The sequence below is a fragment of the Macaca fascicularis genome, chromosome 8 (assembly GCF_037993035.2).
Source record: "Macaca fascicularis isolate 582-1 chromosome 8, T2T-MFA8v1.1".
NCBI classification, from domain to species: domain Eukaryota; kingdom Metazoa; phylum Chordata; class Mammalia; order Primates; family Cercopithecidae; genus Macaca; species Macaca fascicularis.
This window is the reverse complement of record NC_088382.1, coordinates 27,678,334-27,703,410: the sequence shown is the minus strand read 5'-3', so window position 1 is coordinate 27,703,410 and position 25,077 is coordinate 27,678,334. Positions and strand designations below refer to the sequence as shown.

The 25,077-nt window shown below is 37.3% G+C and overlaps 1 protein-coding gene and 1 long non-coding RNA gene across 3 annotated transcripts in view; one reads left to right on the top strand and one right to left on the bottom strand.

Moving 5' to 3' along the window:
• Positions 1-542: 542 nt before the first annotated feature.
• On the top strand, positions 543-25,077 carry LOC135964522 (uncharacterized). The gene is made up of 5 exons (XR_010577007.1): positions 543-625; positions 747-835; positions 3,482-3,754; positions 23,200-23,500; positions 24,882-25,077. It is a non-coding gene; the product is annotated as an uncharacterized lncRNA (long non-coding RNA).
• The window catches only part of ADAM7 (ADAM metallopeptidase domain 7), a 64,922-nt gene continuing 45,729 nt past the window's right edge, over positions 5,885-25,077 (bottom strand). The window contains 11 exon segments of one of the 2 annotated variants that reach the window (NM_001319352.2): positions 5,885-6,853; positions 7,876-7,931; positions 9,227-9,292; positions 13,824-13,923; positions 14,498-14,603; positions 15,119-15,197; positions 16,034-16,114; positions 22,136-22,322; positions 22,765-22,867; positions 23,262-23,457; positions 24,500-24,589. In NM_001319352.2, coding sequence (NP_001306281.2) covers position 6,853; positions 7,876-7,931; positions 9,227-9,292; positions 13,824-13,923; positions 14,498-14,603; positions 15,119-15,197; positions 16,034-16,114; positions 22,136-22,322; positions 22,765-22,867; positions 23,262-23,457; positions 24,500-24,589 — 1,065 coding nt within the window. In that variant the 3' untranslated portion in view covers positions 5,885-6,852. 2 annotated transcript variants of the gene reach the window in all.

Here is a 25,077-nt window from a genome sequence, read left to right as displayed (position 1 = left end):
TTTTTCTAACATTTTTCCAGAATTTCATTTTTCATGTGTATGTGGCAATGCATTTTATTTTTAATCTTTTAATTTTTGTGGGTACATAGTAGGTATATATATTCAGAGGATGCATAAGATGTTTTCTTACAGACATCACATAATTTATGACCATCCATTTAGAAGCCTGTTTTGCTTGCTCACGGAGCTTGGTTTTCTTAGGGCAGGGCTGTGTACACCTGCATATCTTCACGTCCCTAGAATAATACCTCTAACACAGCCAATATGCGATGGTACATGTTGAACAAAGAAGTTAATGGATAAGTAAACAGAACCTATATGGTATCAGTCCATATTTGTTGTTTATTTTTATAAGTTTTTTTTCCTCTGAAATCTGTAAGCGTGCTTGATCGCTGCCTCTGCTTTTTTGTTGTTATTGTTTCTATTTAGAGGAGTCTAAGAGGGATCCTAGTGAAGAGGGTAATAACTTTGCCTGTTTTGTGATGCGGGAGGTGACGTCATGTGGTTCTGCCATTTTAACATTGTTCCTTCTGAGCCTGAGTGTTCTTTCTGTTGAAGATTCAAGCGAACCAGGTCAGGAGAATGACATCAGACTGTGCTTGTGCCTGATAATTCATTTCTGAAGGTGCAATATTAAGTGTCGCAGTGTCCAGCTGGTGATATTTTCGGCATAGAAACCTGTTAGACATGGCAGCATTAACGAGATGGAATGAATTGATTTATTTCTCTCCTGAATTGCTTGGCAGTGCCTCAAGATTGAGGCATCAGATTTGCACAATGTGCTACTTAGGAGATTATTTCTTCCTTCCTCCAGCCAGACAGAAGACTACAGTAGGCAATGATAGCTTAAACTTGGGAAATGTCCTTCTTCAGAGACAGCATGAGGGACATTTCAGAGAAGATCAGATTACTCTCCAACTGCTTTCACAGGTGGACCTGAGGAGGCATGCCCCTGAACCAGGTCTTTAAAGGAGAGAGTAGAACAACCTAGAAGCTCAGGAGGTCACTCCAACTATTATTTTCCCATCTGTGGCTTATTGACATACACTTTGACATCAAGGCACTGACACTGATAACATGAGAGAAATGAATAGATTAATTATGGGAGGAGTATTTTAAATGTTAAAGGCTTTGTCTAAAATAATTCACATTTTTCCATCCAGTGGTTCCTCTCTTTGAATCCTGTTAGAATGACAGTAGATCTTTTCATTCTTTCCCTGCTTTGGGCATGACTTTGAAGAACCTGAAGATGTGAAAATGAAATGGATACTGTGCTCCTTTTGGCTAGGATTGGGGAGGGAGCACTAACTGATCTCTGCTACCAGCCACTTTCAACATCAAAGCTACTTTTTTCTTTTCTTTTTTCTTTTTTTTTTTTTTTTTTTTTGAGAGAGAATCTGGCTCTGTCGCCAGGCTGGAGTGCAGTGGTGCAGTCGGCTCACTGCAACCTCCGCCTCCTGGGTTCAAGGGATTCCCCTGCCTCAGTCTCCCGAGTAGCTGGGACTACGGGTGCATGCCACCACACTCGGCTAATTTTTTGTGTTTTAGTAGAGATGGGATTTCATTATGTTGGCCAGGATGGTCTCAATCCTAAGCTACTTTTAGCAGGATTGAACTCTGAGGTCATCCAGTGGCCAATTGTGATGCTGTTGTCATTCTTAAAACTGGAGTGACTTATCGTTTTTGGTGGTCTGAGGCTTGTGATTCCTGTTTTGCCATTTCTTGGCTGTGTGTTTGAGGACCTCTTATCCCTAGCCTCCTCATTTGTAAAAGAATCCTTTCCATGGACCTTGTGCATTTCATGGAAATATAATAGCATCTTGCAGGTGCCTGGGGTCTGGAAGATGCTTTGTAGGTGCTCTACCTTTCCCTGTGTGTTCCAAGTGACCCTCATCTGGTGCATTCTTCATTTGATTAAAGCAAGGAAGGACGCTTTAGCAGAGGGCTCTATCTCTTGATTGGCCCCTGCCATCCCCTGGCCCACTGTCTTCCCTATTGTGCACAGTGATGGCAGAGACAACAACACACAGCTTGCCCAAACACACTAAGCTGAATTAAAGCACCACCCAGGTAGAGGTCTATTCTATTAAGCAAGGATCATCCAGAAATTGAGTCACTATAACACAAGGGAAAGATTCAAGGATCACAAAGTCCCTGCTAGGAAGTGACTAATGAGAGCTGCAAAGGGCGTTTAAGTTTTGGTCCATCCCCAGATACAGTTCTTCCTTGGACAACAGCATCTCAGCTATGCTCTGGCTGAACTGGGAGGTGACAGCTGCCTAGCTTTGCTCTTCCTACTTGATATGTTAACTCATGCACCATTGTTACTGTGGTTGGGAAGTATGGTGGACCGTAGATGGAAGAAGAGAATGGGAGTGAGATATTTACACAGTTCTGAATTTTGGGGGTGAGGGCTGTGCGTTTTTCCTGTCAATGTTGTATTTGTATCAGCAGCATAATAATGATTAAAAGCATACTCTTTGGAGTTAGACTTCCTGGCTTAGAATTGTGAACATACTACTTAATCGGCTATCTCTTTTGGCACATTATTTGACTTTTTTTATATCAATTTTCTAAGCTGTAAAATGAAAATAGTAGTAGTATTTAACTCATTGTTTCAAGTTAACTGAAATAATACATATGAAGTGCTTAGAATAATATCTGACAAATAGTGTCCACTCACAAAATGCTATGTTTGTTTTAGCTGCTGTAGTAGCATATCCCTGGTATCCTTGAGCAAGAGACTTTGGCTTTTGAATTTATTTATCTAAGATCCTCTAAGACAGCTCTGATGTAATTTCCTCCCAGCCAGCATTCCTGCAATCCCAAAGACCCCCCTTTTCCATTTTTTTGTCCTTGGAGACTTCTAAGGTTTAAAGTTATGTGTATCTTCTTTCCTTAGCAATCAATACCCATTACATATGTCTCACAATTATAACTTTTCCTGGAAACAGATGTTAATGGATTCTGTCCAACCCAAAAGACCCTCACTTCCCTATACATCAGCTCTTGAGTTTCCTAAAAGCCTGACCTTCAGTTAGAAAGTGATCAGGAAGCTTCTCAAAAAGCCTAGGAATCTAATCAATATGTCTCACTCAATGGTGATGATTAGTAGAGGACATCAACAGTGCACCACAATGTCAGATAAGTAACACAGGATGCAGGCTTCTGACATTCACCATCCATTATACATCCCCCAGGAGGTGGGAGAGCTTCAGGTTTCCATGGCAGCAGTCAGCCAAGTTAATTTGATGGCCTTCAAACAAAATGAACAGATAATACATAATTAAAAAACAACAACAAAAAAACTAGACACCCACTCGTAGTAGTTTTCAGGAGCCTGGGTTTTCTTTGGGTCTATCCAAATGCCAATGTCAAGAAAATTGGACTTCATGACTGAGAGTAAAGAAGATTTATGCATTCAGTCTAAAATCTCCATTCAAAGCTTTCTAGCTGAGAGCCCAATTTCCCTTTTGTTTAGGGATATGGTCCCTGTTTGTCTGTTTCCATCCACAGCTCTGCCAGAGACGAAAGCAGTGTTTGAAACAATTCACCCAGATTTCCATCTGTAATCATCAAGAATGGAATTCATCAAATTCCTTAAGATATTTGCTGAAAGTCATGATTTTGAGGGCCTAGTGCTCTCCGGAAAAGGGACAGCAGCAGCCTTGATCAGTTTTCCAGCTAACAAGAATTTCGTTAGCTATGTGGCCACCTAGTGGCTCTTCCATGAACGTCACTGATGGATTGTCAGGTACACAGACAATCGTCCACTAATGAAGAAGTTAATATCTTTCTTGGAATATGACTTCCTAATTTTAGCACATGCGATGTGAGTTTCTGAATTCTAGAATCATCCGGCAGGACAGACACTTCGAGAAAAAGGCAGAATAGCTATGGGGAGATGTTTGATATTTGGGAATGATTGCTGGTATATTGGGAATGCTGATGACAGGTCATCTGTCGGCGAAGGTTTTGTTTTGTGTCGTCATTGGTGTATTCCTGGCAGAACTGATGTGAATATGCGCATGAAGATTCCTTGGTACAGCAGCAGTTTGATAATATCATATAGCAAGTATGGATTCCGATTTATTGTTTTGAGTGTTTTAAAAAGTGGCTGAACTGGACTTAAACTGCACAACCGATTTCCCCCATCCTCTCCCTTAACTCCCTTCCTGAAATGTACAGCCACGGACATCTCTGCTTGAAGTGTACAGCCACGGACATCTCTGCTCAGGTTTTAATTCTCATGTTTATATTTTATCTTGTTTTCCTATGGGTTGCCCTAGTGTCGGCATGTTATAGTGGTCAGTAATTTGGACAGAAGTTTTGCTTAAACCCCAGGGACCTGTAAAACTTCAGCCCTCAGGCCACTGATCTGTGTATGGGTTGGGAGTGTAATCGAAGCCCATCAGCTTTCAGTCCTCTCTTGGATTTTACTCTCCGTGGTGCTTTCTCAGATACCCACTCCCATGCATGTCACAGGGGTGAGTGGAGAGCTTGGCAACCCTTCCATGCTTCTCTCATTCTCAGAATGCCCCCCCAACTGCGACCCTAATTCCATCCATGGCTGGTCCACTCCTCACCTCAGCTGCACCTCCAGTCCCAGGATAGCCAAGTCACATCTTTGTCCTATTTTCCATAAGTTTTAGTATTTTTGCTTATAAATCATTTGGATTTCTCCTTCCCAACCCAAATCCAGTCCATGGAAGACCATTAGAAATGTAAATGTACAATTAGAAAAATGGTGTTGAAAAGGGCAGTATGTATTATGGGCTCTAAAGGGCAAGATCATTTGCTTCCAGTTACATCTGTGTCTGTTCAGAGCAAAGGGGACATGACCCAACTGCAAGGACAACCCCATACCCTAAAACACACCATCTTCAAATACAACAAACTCAAGTTGAGTTTGGGCAAGTGCCAGCTATGTCCATGTATGGGGTGGGGACTCCCGATATCCATTCCCGGGAAATCATGGCCAGTAACTGGCTCCACGGCCATGGCAGAACTGGGCTGACAAGGGGTCAACAAGTAACGAGGAGCTGTGATGTTTGATTCTGCTCTGTAGACATTGGAAGGAGAGGCTTCTTAACAGCATTTAAAAGGAATAGAAAGTCCTAAGGCCCGGGGTCTACATATGGACAAAACTTGGAGAACGTGACCTAAAATTGAAAAGGGGCTTAACTGTCAGAGGCTTCTGAGGTTGTTGAAAGGAAAGGGAAGCAAATTAGAAATCTAAAGAGATCTGAACAGGAAGCAATGAGTTGGGAGAATGGAGGGAGTATAAGAGATGTTTATTATTGGAGAGAGAACTTCGAAAAAAAAATCACCAGAAAGTAGCAGTTAGTTAAATATGGAGCCCAAGACAGAAGTAATGGAGGGAGGATTTTGTCTGAAAGAGATATGGAGACAATACAAAAATAATGAATCAGAAAGGTGATCCTTTTATAAAGGAAATACGATATCATCAAACTGTGCTTTGTTTATCCACATATGCAGTGTTCAGGAGAATAGGAAGATGTGGCTGTTCTGTAATTTTGGACATCAGAGGCTTATTGTTTGCTTTAATGAGGAAAGCATGTATCAGATGTGGAGTTTCTGGGGTTTCTTTCCCCTCAAATTTACATAAAACGTTTAAATTAGTTTCCTTGGCTTTAAGTACACATTTGTCAACACTCTTTCTTAAAGTGGCAGCTTTGATTAGAACAACAGATGCAGAAAGAAAGCTCCTGTGGTATCCAGTGCTGAGTCACTGCCGTGCTATGCTGCAGGCAGGCTCCACTCCAGGAAAAAGACAAGTCAGCGGAGCAACAAAAATGTCAACAAGGACAACAGTCTTTCTTCCTTCCGTTGTAGCCTTTATTTATTTCATCGAGTCAGAATATTTTTATTTAGCACTTGAAAACTTTATTTCAGTAAATGGAAAAAAAAAATATTGCATGTAGCTTTAACAGTTCGCAAGAAGAAAATAGAGGACACAAAAGAATACCTTGAGAGGCATCTGTGTAAGCAGCAGCTGAAATCATTCCCAGGGTAACCCCCCATCCCATAACAGACAGACAGGTAGGGGGTGGAGACGGCACAGAAATAGCACATTGTCAAGTAGCACATGATAAAGACCTTAGAAACGCTTCATAGGAGTTTTGAGTATGTCCTCACTTGAAGTACCCTTTCTGAAATTCTTGTAACCCTCTGATTTCTCTGTCAGCTTCTTAAGGAATTCTAGAGAGGTAAACCTAGGAATTTAGAATTGCCAGGAGTATTCTGTGTTTTCCTTTCCTTCCACCGTTATTTTAAGGACTATCCTGCAGTTCTGTCCACTATTCTTCTGCCTCTTTCACTTTCAATTACCTAGTAGAATCCATGCCACTCAGCCCTGCCTTCTTTGGCATTTCTGCAGGAATTTCATTTAAACCAGAGTTAGTGCTAATGATTTCAAGTTTTAAAAAGTACTTTTACATTTCCAAAGAAGTAACTTTTTATATGCAATGTTTTCTTCCTAGACTGTAAGTTATCATCCTCAAAGTTTGGACTCTTAAAATAAACTAGAGTAACATTTTGTAGGAAAATACTATGGCAAGAGTACGAATTTTTATATTGCAGTAAAGAGCATTTGAAAGACCACGAGAAATGTTTTTCTGCAGCGTATGTTTATGATAGAGGGTGTGAATGCTACCGGTAAATATTAACAGGAAGAAGTTGCTTCTCTTAAACATTTTCTGTCTGGATAGAGGACACTGGAAAAACTACCAAAAATTTGAGTAGCAGATATCTAGGTAAGGTTGTAAAGATCTTGCATCCAGAATCCCAAGCCCAGGCTTGCACAGTCATTTTGGATATCCAACGTCAAGCTCTAAATAGAAACAGATGGTTAAAGATAAGTTGTTTACTATGAAATCTGTGAACCATGTATTTCCATTACTCATTTATATCTACTAATTAGAATAACCTTTCTGGATTCCGTAGTCTTACATTTATTCATGCTTTTATAGCTCTCCCTAGCCATTGCTAATTAAGCAGTTATAAAACAAATAGGCCTATTATGAAAGAAAGAAAATAATTTTGTTTTCCATTATGGGATGCCAAACAGTTTGCTGGCACTAAGGAGTGTCTTCACTCTCTACTCTCTGGGGGACAGGTTTGTCATTGTGGAGTGGAAGGATCATTAGAAAATACCCTGCTTTTCAGTAGAGGGGGCGATAGGTCTGTATTAAGCAAGATTCCTCATAAGAATGCTCTGTGAAAGAACCTTCATACTAATCCAGTGCCTACTGCACTGTGAAAACTCAGCAAAAATGAAGGAGGAAGAAATGAAAACAAACTCAAAATGTACTCAAGCCATGCTCATTTTCTTTCCCTTTGACATAAATCACAATTTTTGAATAAATTTTCTAATATAGACACACTAAGTCGAATGTGAAGTCAGCCCTCCCATTTATTGATTCGATAAGTAAAAAATTTAGAAAAGCAATCATGAAGGAAACTGTTTCTTTTCTGTGATTTCCAGCATTACTAAAGCCCTTTAACATACTTGAAGAAAATCTGTGGGTATGTATACTCTGACCAACAAAAGTCTGAAAGAATAGTGCTGCTTTCATTATTCCTAACCTGTATCGAGACTCTGGCACTGTTGAATTCTAGATTGCTCCGTTGGTCCGGTTTGAAAGTTTTGGATTAAAACATCCTTAGCAGAATTATATATTAGAAATTTAAGCATATCAGCAAAAAAAAAAAAAAAAAAAAATTCTAGGCTTCCTAATCTGTTGATAAGTACAGAGGATGTCCCCAGTGAATCAATGAGTAGGTAAAGAACACAAAACTATGCCAGCATTTGAAAAATAAAAACGGGAGGTACTATCTGTCAGGGTAACCTACCACTTGGCACTTTGATTGGGATCTGCAATTCCTCTTGAATCTTTACTTGCAGGTTTCTGTAATAAATAAATTATGTTTTAGGAGCTGCACCAGATGTTACATGCATGTGCATCCACACACGGACATGCCTGTACACACATACATGTGAGCACATACACACAGACCACCTCTACTTGCTCCTTGAAAAATCCAAGACTGTTTGCAAATTGCTTAAGACAGTTTGTAAATTCCTATGGGACTGGGGGAGTGGAGGGTAGATAGTGCTGGTTAAGCAAAGCTGTATCAGAAACCATTATTGGTTGTAAAACTTGTGAATCTTCCCTAGAATATATTAGGTAAGATATTTGCAAACACTTTTTAAGTATTAGCACTTTCATTCTGATAACATCTCTATTGGAATCTCAGTAAAATTGATTTTAAACATGGACTGCATGGGTTCAAGGAAGAATTCATTCATACAACTCCCCCGGCTGTCTGCCACTTTCTGTAATCCTTTTGTGTGATCGAGGATCGTGTGTAACCACAGATTATAAACGAATCAACTAATCACAGCATTTTAGTCGTCCATAAAGAAAGCTTAACGAGAATGGCTGCTTTTAAAAATACAGAGTTGAAAATCTGTGTGCATTCAGCACCCAGTTCTGAGTAAGAAGTGCTCTACTGAGTAACCTTGAGGATGTAGAGATAGAGATTATAGTCATTTGGGCAATCCATAGAAATCCTGTAGTGGTTGTATTGTGTGTGTGTGTGTGTGTGTGTGTGTGTGTGTGTTTTGACTCAGTCTCTAATGCATGCGTATGCTAATATGTGCTAGTATTTTGTTTCTCCCTTATAAATAAAGATGCAGGGATTATACTGCCTCAGCTAACTAAGGGTTCCAGGGGAGAGACTCTGGCTCACTGAAAACCATTGCTGTGTTTTACCTTTCAGAACAGGGGCCAGGACTAGAGTGAGGTGAGTGAGGCATTGGTCTCTGGGGCAGAATTTAAGGGGAGAAAACTAATTCGGTAATTAAGATAAATTATGTGCTAATGTGTTAATTTAAAATATCAAAATTAATTTGCAAGAAAATGAATGTATCAAGATAAACAAAATGCCAACATTTTAAACAAAAAACTGAGTCTGTCCTGGGACTTGCCTGACTCACTTCCCCCTCCTCACCCTAACTGCCACCCTGTTAAGAAGTAGGTCTCTATGCCAGAGTGTCAGGATGTCCCATTTCTACCGCCAATCAGAGAGCTATCCATGTTATATTATTGGTCCTTTTCAAGGAACCAACAGATAAGTTTCATGAAAGTTATTATCGGAAAGGACACAGGCCGCCACCAAGAGGAAGGGGAGGGGGACATACCAGTGTGATGTAGTGGGGACTTGAAAAACTGGTGGGCAGGCTTTCCAAGGATTCTGGAGTTCTCTGCTAGTGAAAAGAGATACTATTAATCTGCAATTCCTAGTAAGTATACAAATACTAAAAGACCCAGACCTAATATTCTTGCCTAGGTTGTTATCCTACAACACATGAGTCTATCTCAGGACCTGTCTATAACACAAACCTACATATAAGAAGAGTGGGGATTTATACGTTGTGATATGAATATGATGAGGCAGGTCTGTTAGCCACCAAATGTTACTATCGCTATTTGGCTGTATACCTGAAATTCCCCAACCAGCCACAGTCTTTTGGGCCTTGAATGTCTTTGAGAAACTCCACAATTTCCTATTAAAATATAAAAATTCCTAAATGAAGTTTCCCTCTTTAAAGTGTGTTCTGTTAACTCCCCAGTAGATATTAATACAACTAGAAAGCATGGTCCAGTGGAGGCAGGATCTGGATGCCAGAGCAGGGAGAGTAAAAACAAACAAAAAAACAAGCATCATTAACATAACAGGTAAAAGATGCCAAAGACAGACATCCCCCAAACCCCAGTTTTGCTGAGGACTGGTCTTTGATGGGTAACTGTGTCAAATAAGCATCAGTTAAATCATTATTGTTTATAATATTTCATGCCAAAAAATATAAAAACCCTAAATGTGATGTCTGAGGATCCAGCTCTGCTATCTGTGTTAATATCATGGTGTATATGCTATCAGCAGTAAATTGAATTTATTCACATATTCAGCAGATATTTATTCTTCTTCTCTTCTGGGTGCCCCTCATTCAACCAAAAAACCGAAAGCCCTTACAGGAAGCTTAGAATCAAGAATTGTAACAAATATGTCCTAGGCTCTATGGTTATTCATCACTGACCAGTACTCAGCCTACCTTTCCTGACTCCTCTCTCTGGAAGTCCACCTATTTTAACATATTAATTTAAGGAAAATGTAATTAGGAAAGTAACTTTAACAGCACATGAGGCATAGTAGATTAAAATAACACATATTAAGTGCCAAGTATATACCAATCACTGTGCTAGGCATATTTACATACAATTTCTCATTTAAACCTCAAGACAAATGAATGAGAATTATATTAGCATCATGTGGTTTCATTCCTGAAAATCTCAATGTAAACTTAAAAGAAAATCATACATTTTTTTTTGTTCATTCTAATTGACAATTAAGACTCAGTTTTACCTTCTTAGAGTCACAGCCGGCATAATAAAGAGTAAAAATGGTTAAAAATGATAACTAACAAACATATATAACCAGAGAAAGATTCACTATCTCTATACTCCAGTGAAATTCAGCAGAGGCATTTCCACTAAAATGTCATATATGTGTTCTGGGGGATAGAGTGGGGATATGCTCTGCAACATTGTGCAGTAAAAATCACAAAGCTTTTGGCATGCCTAAAGCCATGGCAAAGCGTTCAAAACTTCTGGAACTGTGTAACCAGACCAGACCACCCCACCAACCAAAAATATCCTGATTTTAAAATACTGGCAATATTATATTTTTATTGGCACTTGCATCTAGCAACAGTCAGTTAATTATTAACCTTAACATTGGGGCCTTTTGATCCCTTCTTCATGATTTAAATCCTAATGGGCAGTTTCATCATTTTAAAGAGATAATCTTATCAAGAATCATGCTTTCTTCATCAGCTATTTTTTTTTTTTTTAAAAAAAGCTAATGCCTTTGTAGTTTCTTAATCTTTGCTTACAGGTTTTGTCTTGATCTTTTTTTATTGGTTTTTTTTTTTTTTTTTTTTTTTTTTTTTTTTTTGAGACAAGGTATCACTCTGTAGCCCAGGTTGGAATGCAGTGGCATGATCATAGCTCACTGCAGTCTGGAAATCCTGGGCTCCAGAGGTTTTCGGTGCCTCAGTCTCCCAGCTAGCTAGGGACTACAGGTGTGCACCATTATGCTTGGCTATTTTTTTCTTTTTTTATATAGACAAAGGCTTGCCATATTACCCAGCCTGGTCTAGAACTCCTTGCCTCAAATTACCCTCTTGCCTTAGCCTCTCAAAGTGCTAGAATTATAGCTGTGAACCACTGTGCCTGGCCACTCAGTTTGTTTGTTTGTTTGTTTATTTAATCTTATGTTATTTTTATACTTGAAGTTCTGGGGTACATGTGCAGAACATGCAGGTTTATTACACAGGTATACACGTGGCATGGTGGTTTGCTGCACCCATCAACCTATCACCTACATTAGGTATTTCTCCTAATGCTATCCCTCCCCTTGTCCCCCATCCCCCGACAGGCCCCAGTGTGTGATGGTCCCCTCCCTGGGTCCATGTGTTCTCACTGTTCACCCCCCACTTATAAGTGAGAATGTGCAGTGTTAGGTTTTCTGTTCTTGTGATAGTTTGCTGAGAATGATGGTTTCCAGCTTCATCCATGTCCCTGCAAAGGACATGAACTCACTATTTCTTATGTCTGCATAGTATTCCATGGTATATATATGCCACATTTTCTTTATCCAGTCTATCATTGATGGCCATTTGTGGTGGTTCCAAGTCTTTGCTATTACGAATAGTGCAACAATAAACATACATGTGCATGTGTCTTTATAGTAGAATGATTTATAATCCTTTGGGTATACACCCAGTAATGGGATTGCTGGGTCAAATGGTATTTCTAGTTCTAGATCCTTGAGGAATTGCCATACTGTCTTCCACAATGGTTGAACTAATTTATACAGCCACCAGCAGTGTAAAAGCGTTCCTATTTCTCTCCATCCTCTCCAGCATCTGTTGTTTCCTGACTTTTTAATGATCACCATTCTAACAGTTTTTTAAGTGAGTGGAATGTATTGGAAATTATAGCTGTTGCTACAATTATTGAACAAGCTATGATTTGCAGGGACTTCTGTGGGATTTTCAACATTTTTCTTAGATCTTCATATATTGCTTACATTTCTAGGTTACTGAATTTTCTCAGGAATAGATATAATTTTTTCAAATAATTTATCTGCATCTATTGATATGACCATATGATTTTACACTTTACCTGACAATAGAGTAAATTAGCCTCATTGCTTTTTTGAATGTTAAAGTTTCTTTGCATTATTGCAGTAACACTTGATAATTATTTATTATCCTTTATATATGATCATGATGCATTATCATTTATCATGAGATTCAATTGGCTAAAATCTAATAATAATTCGTGCACCTATATTTGTTAGTGTATTAGTTAGTAGTGCTTCCTTCTTGTAATGACTTTTATAAGTAGGTGTCAGAGAAATATTGGCCTCAAAAAATAAATTGGGAATTTCCCCCTTCTTTCCAATTATCTGGAAAAGTTTATGTAGAATTGGTGTTATGTCTTCATGAATTTTTAAATAGAATTCACCAGTAGAGCCTTAGGGGTCAAATATTTTTTTGTTTATGGAAAGGTTTTTACTACAAATTTAACATATTAGATACAGAGTTATTCAGGTTATCTGTTTCTTCATGAGTAAGCTTTAGTAATTTTTATCTTTTAAAGATTTCCATATCATTGCACTGTCAAATCTATTAAAATAAGGGTTTTCATAATATTTTCTAATTATCAATTTAATATTTATAGTACCTTCATTGATGTTGCCTTTCTGATTCTTGATGTTAATAATACGTACTAACTAGTTAGACTGGCTGGAGGATTATAAAATTTATTAATCATCTCAAAATACATTTTCTCTGTTATTTTTCTGTTTTCTATTTCGTTAGTGACCAATCAGATATTTACTTTTTCTTTTCCTCTGCATATATTGGGCTTCATTTTCTTTACTTTTCTAGTTTCTTAAAGTAAAAGCTGAGGTCATTGATCTTTTACTTTTCTTCTTTTCAAACATAAGCAGATAAGTGGTATAAATTTTCCTTTACTGATTTTACTACACCTGCGTGTTTTGGTACGTGGTATTTAATTTTCATCCATGTTAAAATACTTTCTAATTCCCTTTTGATTATTCTTTTGAAATTTGAGTTCCTTAGAATTTGTTATCTAATTTTCAACTGAGAATTTTTCTAATTAGTAATATCTTTCCATTACTTATTTCTATTGGAATTTAATTCTGAGAATATATTTTGTGTGGCTACAATTCTTTTCTTTCTTGTTTCTTTTTTCTTTATATTTTTAGTAGAGACGGGGTTTCACCATGTTGGCCAGGCTCGTCTCAAATTCAAGTGATCTGCCCATCTTGACTTTCAAAAGTTTTGGGATTACAGGCGTGAGCCACTGTGCCCGGCTCAATTCTTTCAAGTTTGTTAAGACTTGCTTTATGGCCCGTATTGTGGTTTATGCTTGTAAATTTTTACAATAGTGCACAAATTAATATTTTATTCAACCAATATATTCTGCTCTGGTATAGTATCTTGGTTATTGTTCCATATTTGTTTTGAATCCTGTCCTCTTTTCTTTCCCTACATGTAGATTCAAAGCTTCACGTGTGTGTGGAACCATGTTAAGTTGCTCCTCTGCACCTGCCACGTCACTTAGCTTAGGATGGGTTCCATTTTAAACATACACAGCTACTTAAAAAAATCAATTAACTAACTGTTGCAAATGGAAGTTTCTTACATTTAGGAAATGAATTTCTGGCAGGATTGGCTCAGTCCTCATCTGCTGCTCATCACCAAAGTATCCTTTATTCTCCACTCCCAGGGTTTCTATAGGTGGGCTGTCAAGAAGGAAATTGAACACCTAATTTATTAGATATAGGGCTATTTAGGTTATTTATTTCTTCATGAGTAAGCTTTAGCAATTTTTATATTTCAAAAGTTTCCATTTCATTACAATGTTAGATATATTGAACTTTTTATATTGGTTAATTATCAACTTAATACTATACAATCTTCAGTGATGTCACCTTTCTGATTCTTGATGTGGGGAGAATCAGAAACTATGGGGTAAACAAACTATGGTATACACTTATGGCTAAAATTAAATCATCTACAAGATTTTTCAAATACTGATGCTCAAGTTATACCCAATGACAATTAAATCACAATGTCTTCAACCCACATCAGTATTTTTTGAAAGATCCATTGGTGATTTCAACGTGCACAAAGTTTGGGAATCATTGATATTAGCATCTGGATAGGAGCAAGTACATAAAAGCTTGAGTTACTACTATTCTTACCCCATCTTCAGTAAGAAGCTTATACTTCCCCCCATCGAATATCCTCTATAACTACAAAGCTTATATATTCTCAGTAACAATTCCCTTCAACACATAGAAAATGCATATGTACCTCTGAACTTGCTTCAACTTGATACATTTTTGGTAACGAATTAATAGTATGAGAACTCCGATACCGACAATAACCAGGACAAGCACAACAATCAAGATGGCAACATCTGCAACATGAAAAAACACGGACTTCAGCCAGGGTATCAGTTGTAAAACAGTGGAATATTAACATTTAATGGAGCTGTTACAATGCTCCTTATTCCTTTCTATAGGACTTTGATTCTCCTTTCAATTATTTTTATGTAAAGTAAAAAGCCCAAACATTATACAAATTACCATTTGTATTTGCAACTGACGCTCCACCCAGTATTCCATTATATTTAAGGGAACCATAATAATCAGGAAGAGATTTGGTTGTCAGTTATTAACTACAGAAAAGCCCTTGTGTGTTGAGGGTTTGTGGAAGACCTAAGAAAACCTAACTGAGCTAGAAGAGACTACACTCGCTATAAAAGGGAATTGCAGTAAAATCAATTTGGGTATTCATGCAAAATAATATGAGGACCATACAAATCCATATCAAAACACAACAGATAAGTAGCAGACTTGAAAAATAAGAAAAACAACTTTTTTCATTGGGTAGGCTTTTGATATATGAAAGATTTTGTTTTAGGATGCTCACTGGTAACATTTAAGGTTTCTTCCCAGGCTACAGGTGCCTGTCCTTCCTCACAGTGGCATTGGAGTCCATGGTCATCCATCTGGAAGAGCAGTCAATGATATTTTCTCAAATGACTGATATAAGTTGTGTTCTGCAACTCACTTACTTTAGTACTACCTGTACATCAAACATACATGCACACAAGCACAAGCACGAACTTTTTATTAGTTAATTAAACTGCCTAAGAAAATCAATGATGCATAAAAATAAGTAAACAAAATACAAGAAGCAGCCATCTTTGAAAATGGCCTTTGAATAAGAGAATGATACTGACAAATTCAAAGGCAGATGAACAAGACAGCATGATTTATCTTTCTAGATAAATATATGATATGTATGATAAATATGGTAACCTGATATATATATGTGTGTGTGTGTGATATGTGTGTGTGTGTGTGTGTATTACTATATAAGTGTTACTGATTAACCCAGCATATGAGTGATATTAGGCATAAACTATTAGTAATTGCTGGTATTAGTGTTTATTAAGTGAAAAAATATACAATGTTTGCCGATTTTCTCAAAAGCTTAACTTGACATTGGTGTAATTTAACTATAAGACATATTGTAATAGATTCAACTTTAAACATCGGATTTAAACTTTATACATACATTAATCACTGAATTTCTAGATAACCAGTACCATAATGAAAGCTTTACTTGTAACACTGGCTATATCTGTGTATAATAATATGTGGTTTAGCTCCTTGGATCAATTTTGTTGATAACACATGAAAAAATGAATCCCAAATATATATTTGACTTAGAAAACAGCAAACATACATATATACATACATATACATGCACATACAGGCTGAGGAATAAAGTAAATATATGGCTGATAAGACATTAATTTTAAAAGCAGTCATATCTTACAGGATTTTCATGGCACTGAGAGGGGCAATTGGTTGAGTTATAGACCTTTTCCATGTTTAGACATTCACCATTGTTGCACACCTAGAAATGAAGTAATCAAGCATGAATTAAAATGACTTAATGTGAAATTGTAATTACATGTAATGCATGTGAAGCACACAATTTTGCATGTAATTTACATATGAAATTTTTCAATTTACATGATTTAATTGTAAGTTAGGTAATTTTTCGTATTGTAAAATTCCACATGTAGTGTCTTCTGTGGATAGAGAAATCCTCTATAAATGTTTGAGGAGTGTACTATTCATGCAAACAAATATTTTAAGCTCATTAAAATATTTATGTTCTGAGTAATTATTTCAATATTAGTCTGTCAAAGATTCTACAACTGTAATTGCAACAGTTTCTTTTGTTTCAATGAAGTTTTTCTTTTGATTTGGTTTAACAATGTATGTTTATTATATAACAGTTGGGCATTTTATTAATTGATGGTTGGGCATTTTATTAATATCAATTAATCTTATTTGTGTTTAATATTTTTGCTTTAAATTTTCCTTTCTCTTGGTAAATTTGATCACCAAAATATTATTGGTTTTGTTATTTTTGGTCTTTGCCTGGTTCATCCTTACTCATTTATTTAGTTTTTAAGTGTTATTTTTAATTTTATTTATAGTTAAACATTTATTGCCACCAATTCAAAGATTATATTTACATTTTCTATAGGGAGAACTTAATATATCCATATTATATTTACATTTTCTGTAGGGAGAACTTAATGCATCCATATTTATTGGAATAAGTGATATATATACACTCTTACTCCTTTCATTTTAATTACTTGATTTCCAACATCAGACATTGTAGCTTACCTTTTACTATACTTATCACTTTTATTCAGCTATTGTTTTCTCTAATTTGAAAGCTATATATGCTAATTTCTAAAGGTTGATTTGGTTAACATTAATATATTTGAATCTAAATAATTCTATCATTTTCAAGAAAAAATCACCATTAATTTCTCCTTCTGTAAGATAAGAAATTTATCATGTTTTTGCTTCTTTCCTCTTTCTCTCATTCAAGTTTTTGATTGAGTAAATCAGATTCTACATTGTCAAAATTATTTATTATTCCTGAGATTTTTTACATTGCTGTAATATATTATAATTAATAACTAGAATTTACTCAAAAGTCTTATAGATTTTGTTGCTTGCAATCATTTCTTTAATATCCTATCTCCTTATTTTACCTTCTAAATTTAAATGTATTTCTCTGTTGGCTGGAATACATTCTGAACTATTTGTCTTTTCAAAAAACAGGTGGAGTCTATATTACTATGTATTTTATTAGTTATAATATGTGTGAGAGTGTTATTCTATTGCTTTTCTTTCTGAATAATAACTTGGCTGTAAATATAGTTTTAGGGTCTCAACAATTATGTTCCCCAAAGCTCTGTAGATGTTGCTCCATTGTCTTCTGGATACTTGTTGCAGACAAGTATTATGGTAACCTGATATTTCTTTCTGTAGCAAATTAATGACCTTTTCTCTTTTGTGCTTATGGCATGTATTCTTTATTTTTGACATTCAAGGCATGAGGGTAAGTAAAAGCACTCATCTCTTTCTATAAATTTTTCCTGGTACTAAGTGAATTTTTTCATACATTCTTCAGATCAGGGACACATTGTGATTATTTCATTAATTATATTTTCACCTCTCTTCTGTTTTTTTAAATTTAGAATTCAGATTAAATCTGTGATGAATTTTTTAGAAATCTATTTCCTGCTTTTATTTATTTTCTTTGATTTTTAAAATTCCTTTATCTTATTGTGTTAAGAAGTTTAGCATCTAACTTATTGATTTTTTTTGTAATATCCATTCAGTGGTTTACTGCCCACATTACATATAAACCAGTAATCATATTTTGTACTTTGAAAGCAATGCTCTTTGATCTCAAATTACACGTTTTAATATAGATTTAATATCTTTTAAAATTTCATTCAAAAACTTTTTCTTGATAAAGGAGGACATTTTTGAACATTATATTAGTTCGTTTTCATGCTGCTGATAAAGACATATGTGAGACTGGGCAATTTACAAAAGAAAGAGGTTTAATTGAACTTACAGTTCCACATGGCTGGGGAAGTCTCATAATCTTGGCGAAAAGCAAGGAGGAGCAAGTCACATCTTACATGGATGGCAGTAGGCAAAGACAGAACTTGTGCAGGAAAACTCAACCTTATAATAACCATTGGATCTCATGAGACTTACTATCAGGAGAACAGCATGGGAAAGACCTGCTCTCATGATTCACTTACCTGCTAGTGGGTCCCTCCCACAAAGTGTGGGAATTCAAGATGAGATTTGGGTGGAGACACAGTCAAACCACATCATTCCATCCCTGGCTGCTCCCAAATCTCATGTCCTCACATTTTAAAACCAATCATGCCTTCCCAACTGTCCCCCAGAGACTTAACTCATTTCAGCATTAACTCAAAAGCCCACAGTTCAAAGTCTTGTTCAATACAAGGCAAGTCCCTTCCACCTATAAGCCTGTAAAATCAAAAGCAAGTTACTTACTTCCTGGATACAATGGGGGTACAGGCATTGGATAAATACAGCCATTCCAAATGGGAGAAATCGGCCAAAACAAAAGGGCTAATAGGCCCCGTGCAAGTCTGAATCCAGCAGGACAGTCAAATCTTAAAGTTCCAAAATGATCCCCTTTGATTCCATGTCTCACATCCAGGTCACACTGATGCAAGAGGTGGGTTCCCAGAGTCTTGAGCAGCTCTGCCTCTGTGGTTTTACAGGGTACAGCCTCCCTCCCGGCTGCTTCCATGGGCTGGCGTTCAGTGTTTGCAGCTTTTCCAGGCGCACAGTGCAAACTGTGGGTGGATCTACAATTCTGGGGTCTGGAGGACAGAGGCCCTTTTCTTACAGCTCTACTAGGCAGTGCCCCAGCAAGGACTGTGTGTGGGGGATCTGTCCCTACATTTCCCATCCACACTGCCCTAGCAGAGATTCTCCATGAGGGCCCCACTCCTGCAGCAAACTTTTGCCTGGGCAGCCAGGCATTTCCACACATCTTCTGAAATCTAGGCCGAGGTTCCCAAACCTCAATTCTTGACTTCTGTGCACCTGCAGGCTCAACACCACGTGGAGGCTGCCAAGGCCTGGGGCTTCCACCCTCTGAAGCAACAGCCCAAGCTGTACCATGGTGCCTTTTAGTCACAGCTGGAGTGGCTGGGGTGCAGGTCACCAAGTCCCTAGACTGCACACAGCACACAGCACGGAGACCCTGAGCCTGAGCCATGAAACCGTTTTCTCCTAGGCCTCTGGTTCTGTGATAGGAGGGGCTGCCATGAAGACCTCTGACATGCTCTGGAGACATTTTCCCTGTTGTCTTTGGGATTAACATTTGGCTCTTTGTTACTTATGCAGATTTCTGCAGCCAGCTTCAATTTCTTCTCAGAAAATGTTTTGTTTTGTTTTCTATCACATTGTCAGGCTGCAAATTTTCTGAACTTTTATGCTCTGCTTCCCTTATAAAACTGAATGCCTTTAACAGCACCCAAGTCACCTCTTGAATGCTTTGCTGCTTAGAAATTTCTTCTACCAGATACTCTAAATCATCTCTCTTCAGTTCACAGTTCCACAAATCTCTAGAGCCGGGGCAAAATGCTACCAGTCTGTTTGCTAAAAACATAACAAGAGTCATCTTTGCTCCAGTTCTACCTTATGTTCACCTTTACTTGAAATGGCAATTGAGATTGAATAATTTTTATTTTTTTCTTTAAATTCATTGATTCTTTCTCTTTGATTCCCTCCATTCTTCTGTTGAACTCATTTGCTGAATTTTTTTATTCCCATATTGTAATTTTTCAGTTCTAAAATTTCCATTTGGCTCTTACTTATATTTTGTACATCTTTGCTGGAAGTTTGTTATTTTGCTGAGACCTTCTATTTTTCCATTTATTTCAAGTGTGTGTGTATTTGTTCACTGAAGCATTTTTATAAAGGCAGCTTTAAATTCCTTGTCAGGTAATTCCAACATACGTACCACCTTGTTGTTGCATCTAGAGATTGTCTTTTGTCATTTCAATTGAGATTTCCCTGGTTCTTTGTATGAAGAGTGACTCATTTGTATTCTGGATACTTTGGGGACTATGACCTATGGGATCTTATTCAAACCTGTTGTTTTAACAGAATCATTGCCTCACTCATGCCAGCTGGGGTGGAAACCCAGCCTCCTCACATACTTTCATGACACTGTGGGGCTGGAAGAATTCATCACCACTGAGCTGTGGTGAATGTCCTGACTCCCCATAAGCCTCCGCTGAAACCCTGTCTGGAGCCAGGGCATCTGTTAGAGCTGGAAGAAAATGGAAGACTAGGCTTCCCACTTGATCCTTGCTGATGTAGAAGGAGTCAGACCACTGAACTTTTCACGGCTGTTTGGTTGGAGTGGGACAATTATTACCAAAATGTTTTCTGTCTTGTTAGCCTACTCCTTTTCTTGTCCTTTGGTTTTAGAGAAGCCCTGCTAAAACAACAGATTTGAATAACGTCCCATAACTCATAGTCTAAAAATAGCATATCAATGCCAAAATGAAGATTTTTTTTCCGTTCACATCATTGTGATACCTACATAGACCAGCATTAACTATGCATGAATTTCTTCCTTAGAATTTGGCTGAAGAACTGACACTGCTGTGATGGATGTGCTTCTGCCCTAAGCCTTCTCTTGAAGGAATGAGCTGTCTATGCGGAGTACATGGTCACAGTGTACTTAGGAGATGGAGGTGGATTTCTTCACAACTGCCTTTCTATCAGCCCCTTTCTTCAGTCCTTGCCACTCTTAAAGAAGGAAACGCTTTGTATTTCAGGCTGGTTTTTCATAACTGAGGTGAATAGCAAATCTTTTGGTATTTTCATCTACCTAAGGCTTCACACTTTGTCTTGCTGAATAGCTTTGAATTTTTTAGCTTGCGGTTAGCATACGTACCTTAATCTTCACAAACATAGATTTCTTAGCATGTTGATATTCATTTAATCGTTTTAACAGGAAGTAGTATAGTTAAATATATAGACTCAAAACATAAATCTCTATTAAATATTTAGTTCTAGGTCTCTTTTTTCTACATTCTGAACTTTGGTTTTCCAAGTTATTTCTCTATCACACTATACAAATATCACTGTAATACTTTTGGTGATAGTGTAGAGAGAGAGGGGAAGACATATCACACAGAGAAACTACTCAGTTTCAGATAGCTGATTTTGGGGGCAAAATATCATGTGTTTTCCATATATTCTTTATGAGCCAGCTATTGTTTAGAGTATGCATTCTAATATTGTCATCTTGCCATAAAAAACTCTTTCCAATTTGGTCCCATTCTGTCTTCTCTTCAATTGCATCTTTTGCCATTTATCCCAAAGGTCAAGCCACTTTGAAATTGCTGGTTATCTGAATTATGCCATACACTTCGTACCTTTGCATATTGTGCAGGCATTTTTTGCTAAAATGTCTTCTCCTGTTTCCTGTGTTTTAAAATGTTCAAGTCAAAGCTGAAATGTTGTTACTCATTGAAGATGCCATTTCATCTTCTCTAAGCAAAGTCAGCCACTTTTCCTTTAGACATCAATGTACATTGTTCACACCACTAAGAAAGCAATTTGTTGAACTGTAATCATTTAATTTTTACTGTGTGAAATTCTCATGTATGCTTATCTTTATTGTACAGTCAGTGGCACCATAGTATATGGCCAGTAAATATGATTGAATGAATAAAATAAATGAAGACGTGAGGCTATTTTATAGTCGCATTAATTAGAAAAATCCATGTCTATAATTTCATTAGATATCCATTGTAAGTTACTAATTAAGCACATTTGTAACAATTATGTGTCATTTGGCATGACTAAAATTAGGCAAAATGGATATTTATTACAGTGTTATTGCTACTCTGCTCCTCATTAAAAAATAGTTGTCAATATTTTTTCCTTTTCCATATCTAGGCCTCTTTGGAACCAATTACAGTATCCAATAATGTTTTTAAAGGATTGAACTAAGACGTTTTAATAAAACAAAGGTCTTTTGTCTTACCATTCCATCTCCGCATTTTGTTCCTGACGCCACCAGGCCAATGTCTGTAGAATCATGGTACAAAAAAATGGTTTTGCATTTGACAGTAGCATTTTGCTGGGGATCCTTAAGGTGATAGGTCTTGTCTTCTCCAAGGAGATAGGAAAGCTCCCCTCCAGTGCAGTAGATCTTTCCACATCTGACATCTCTGAAGGAAAGGGAGAATATTCCAACTTGGAACTAGAAATACAACTTTTGAGACTAGGCTGGCAATGAAGCCTCCCAGTCACTCTTTTTCTAGATCCAGGTTTCTCACCAAGTTAAGGAGGCTGGAATGGGCCGAGAAAACCAGTGAGCAAAGTCTTGGCCCTGAGAACTGAGATGAGTCCGTACAAAATGTAAAATTATTGTATTTCTTTAGGATTTCCCTGTGAACCTCACAAATCAATACTGGCTTAAGTTTACAGGGGAATTTTTTTTTATTAGTAATTTGAATTAGCATGATTTTAATCAGGACACCAAGATTTCCTTATTTCCCTCTTCTCCCGATCTCAGTAAAAAGAGGTTAACAGCTTTGGGGACAGGAGCCATTCTGATTTTGACAAAGTGCTGTAAGAAGGCAAATTACTTTTTTTCCACGGGGCACTTACTTCTCCTCACAGGGAAGAAATCTGTTTTCCTTGTTTTTGCAGTACCCAAATTTATTTCCTTTTGTATTCATCTTGTAGCAGATATCATGACTCTCTGTTGCCTCTGGGGTAAAAAATGGTTTAAAAGTAAAACAAAAGCATGACTACCATGAATCATAAAAGACCTTATTTTTCTAATGTAATTAAACTTTCAGAATCATGTCATAGTGAAGTAGAATGGAATACATTATTTAAAAACCATCCTATTGCCTCAGGAGAATATTTTAGGCTGGAGATATAAAACAGTAACAAATATACATAACTCATATACTGAGATAGTTAATATTAGACTTAAGATCAACTAATATGACAGGTAATATACAGAGAAATGCTAAGCATTATCTTGGAATAATGCCACAAATGACATTATCTCTGATCTTGACCCAATTCCTACAGGGCAATAACAGAGAAATAGAGGCCATCATCTATGTGAATCCTTCACTGTGATTATCTCTCACCATCATCAAATAATTCAGAGCACTGATCCCTACGAGTGGGACATTTCCCCATGAAGCAGTAGCCTTCTGAGTTCTTGCAAGGAAATCCATTGACTCTGAACTGATCCTTAGGACATGCAGGCGAGTGGCCAGTGCACATCTCAGGAAAATCACATTCATCTTCTGCTGGTCTGCATATGGACCCTGCTTTTTTAATCTGTTGAGGAAATACAAAGAGACTAAATCCTGTTTACATTTAGGTAGGTAAGGTTTAGTAAGTAGACAGAAAGTTGACCCATTCATCTAAAAAAGGTTTTAAGGATGGATCATAGCTTCCTTCTACATTCCACCAAGAATCATTCTCATTTGTAAATGTGTTGGCACTCATGTAATTTTAGGAACGACAAAATGATGTTTTTGAAATTTGGTATTAGAACAGCCTTAGGGAGAATTGGGATGTACATCAAATGAAGAAATGGGCAGGTGTTCTCATTTATCTTGTCTTTTCTTTGTTCCAAGGGATCCAGTACACGCCCTGCCTACCCCCTACCTACCTCAAACTGGGAACCCCTGCCTATAACGAGGAAATCTCCAGTCCTAACAAATCAGATTCCTGCATATGAAGTGGAGAAGAATACCCTTGCTTTCATTGCTGGAGGGAACTGCATAGAGATATTCTCTCATCCAGCCGTTCAATATGAATTTAATTATGCTGGGTTCTGGATGAATTTGAAGATGCATAAGACACATTTGTTTTCTTTGTGAGTTCACAATAAAGTTGGGTGAAAGAAGTGTCAATAAACCCTCGGACAGAGCCACTGGGGTTTCTGGTTGTCTTCCTCAGGAACGTTTCTCCACTTACTAGCCACTACCACTTTCCAATCCTGATATACCCCTTTCCCTTTTAGCTCACCCTTGGGATTTCAACCATCCTCCCAGCTGAGGTTAAACAGATTGGTGATTATTTACAAAGGAGCAAGAATAGAGCTGGTCATGTGACTTCCCTCCTAAAACTCCAATTGCTACTTGATGTTTCTCCACTCCCCAGGCCATAGCACAGCCCAATGCTCAGATGTTGGAGCATCTCACAAGAATCTCTGTTGGGTACTTGCAAGCCTAGCTTCATTCTGGAATCAGTGGTGCAGGGCTGTCCAGTGGTTAGAAAACTCTTAGATCCTACACATTCTTAAACTGAAACAAAACAAAACAAAACAAAACAAACAAACAAACAAAAACCTTCTCCTGGCACACGACCTTACCTGACAAGATTCACAGCATTCTCCTTCTGCACAAGTAAATCCTGGCTTCAAAACACATGTGTGTGCATCACAGCAAGGATTAGTACACTCCTGGCAATAACCACAAAAGAAATATGAGAGGTTGATATGTGCTTTGACTCCTGTTTGAAGAATTAACTAGTTGTGCTTCTGTGTAATCTGTTACAGTTAAATGCTAATGCATGATTGTTGACTGTGGTACATACATACAGATAACTGTTTAGAACTGGTGTTTGGGACTTTTACTATTTCTCCTTCTCTTGTGCTGTTTGATACACTACAGATAATGGATTCTCACTGACAGAATTAGAGAGTCCAACATTTACAATCTTCAATCATCCTAACGATCTCCATTTCCTTGAAGGGCCTTACTGCTTCCCTGTACTGAAGTATGATGTGAGACAGTTCAACTGCAGAAGATCTCATTTTACGTTTTGCTCAAGCTGCTCATAATTTCAGGCTGACTTTTATTTTTTAATGTATCATTAAATAGCATCAAAATGGTAACCTGTGCCCTATTTTCTCAAACAAAATTAAAACCTCAAAGAAAACGGAGTGTG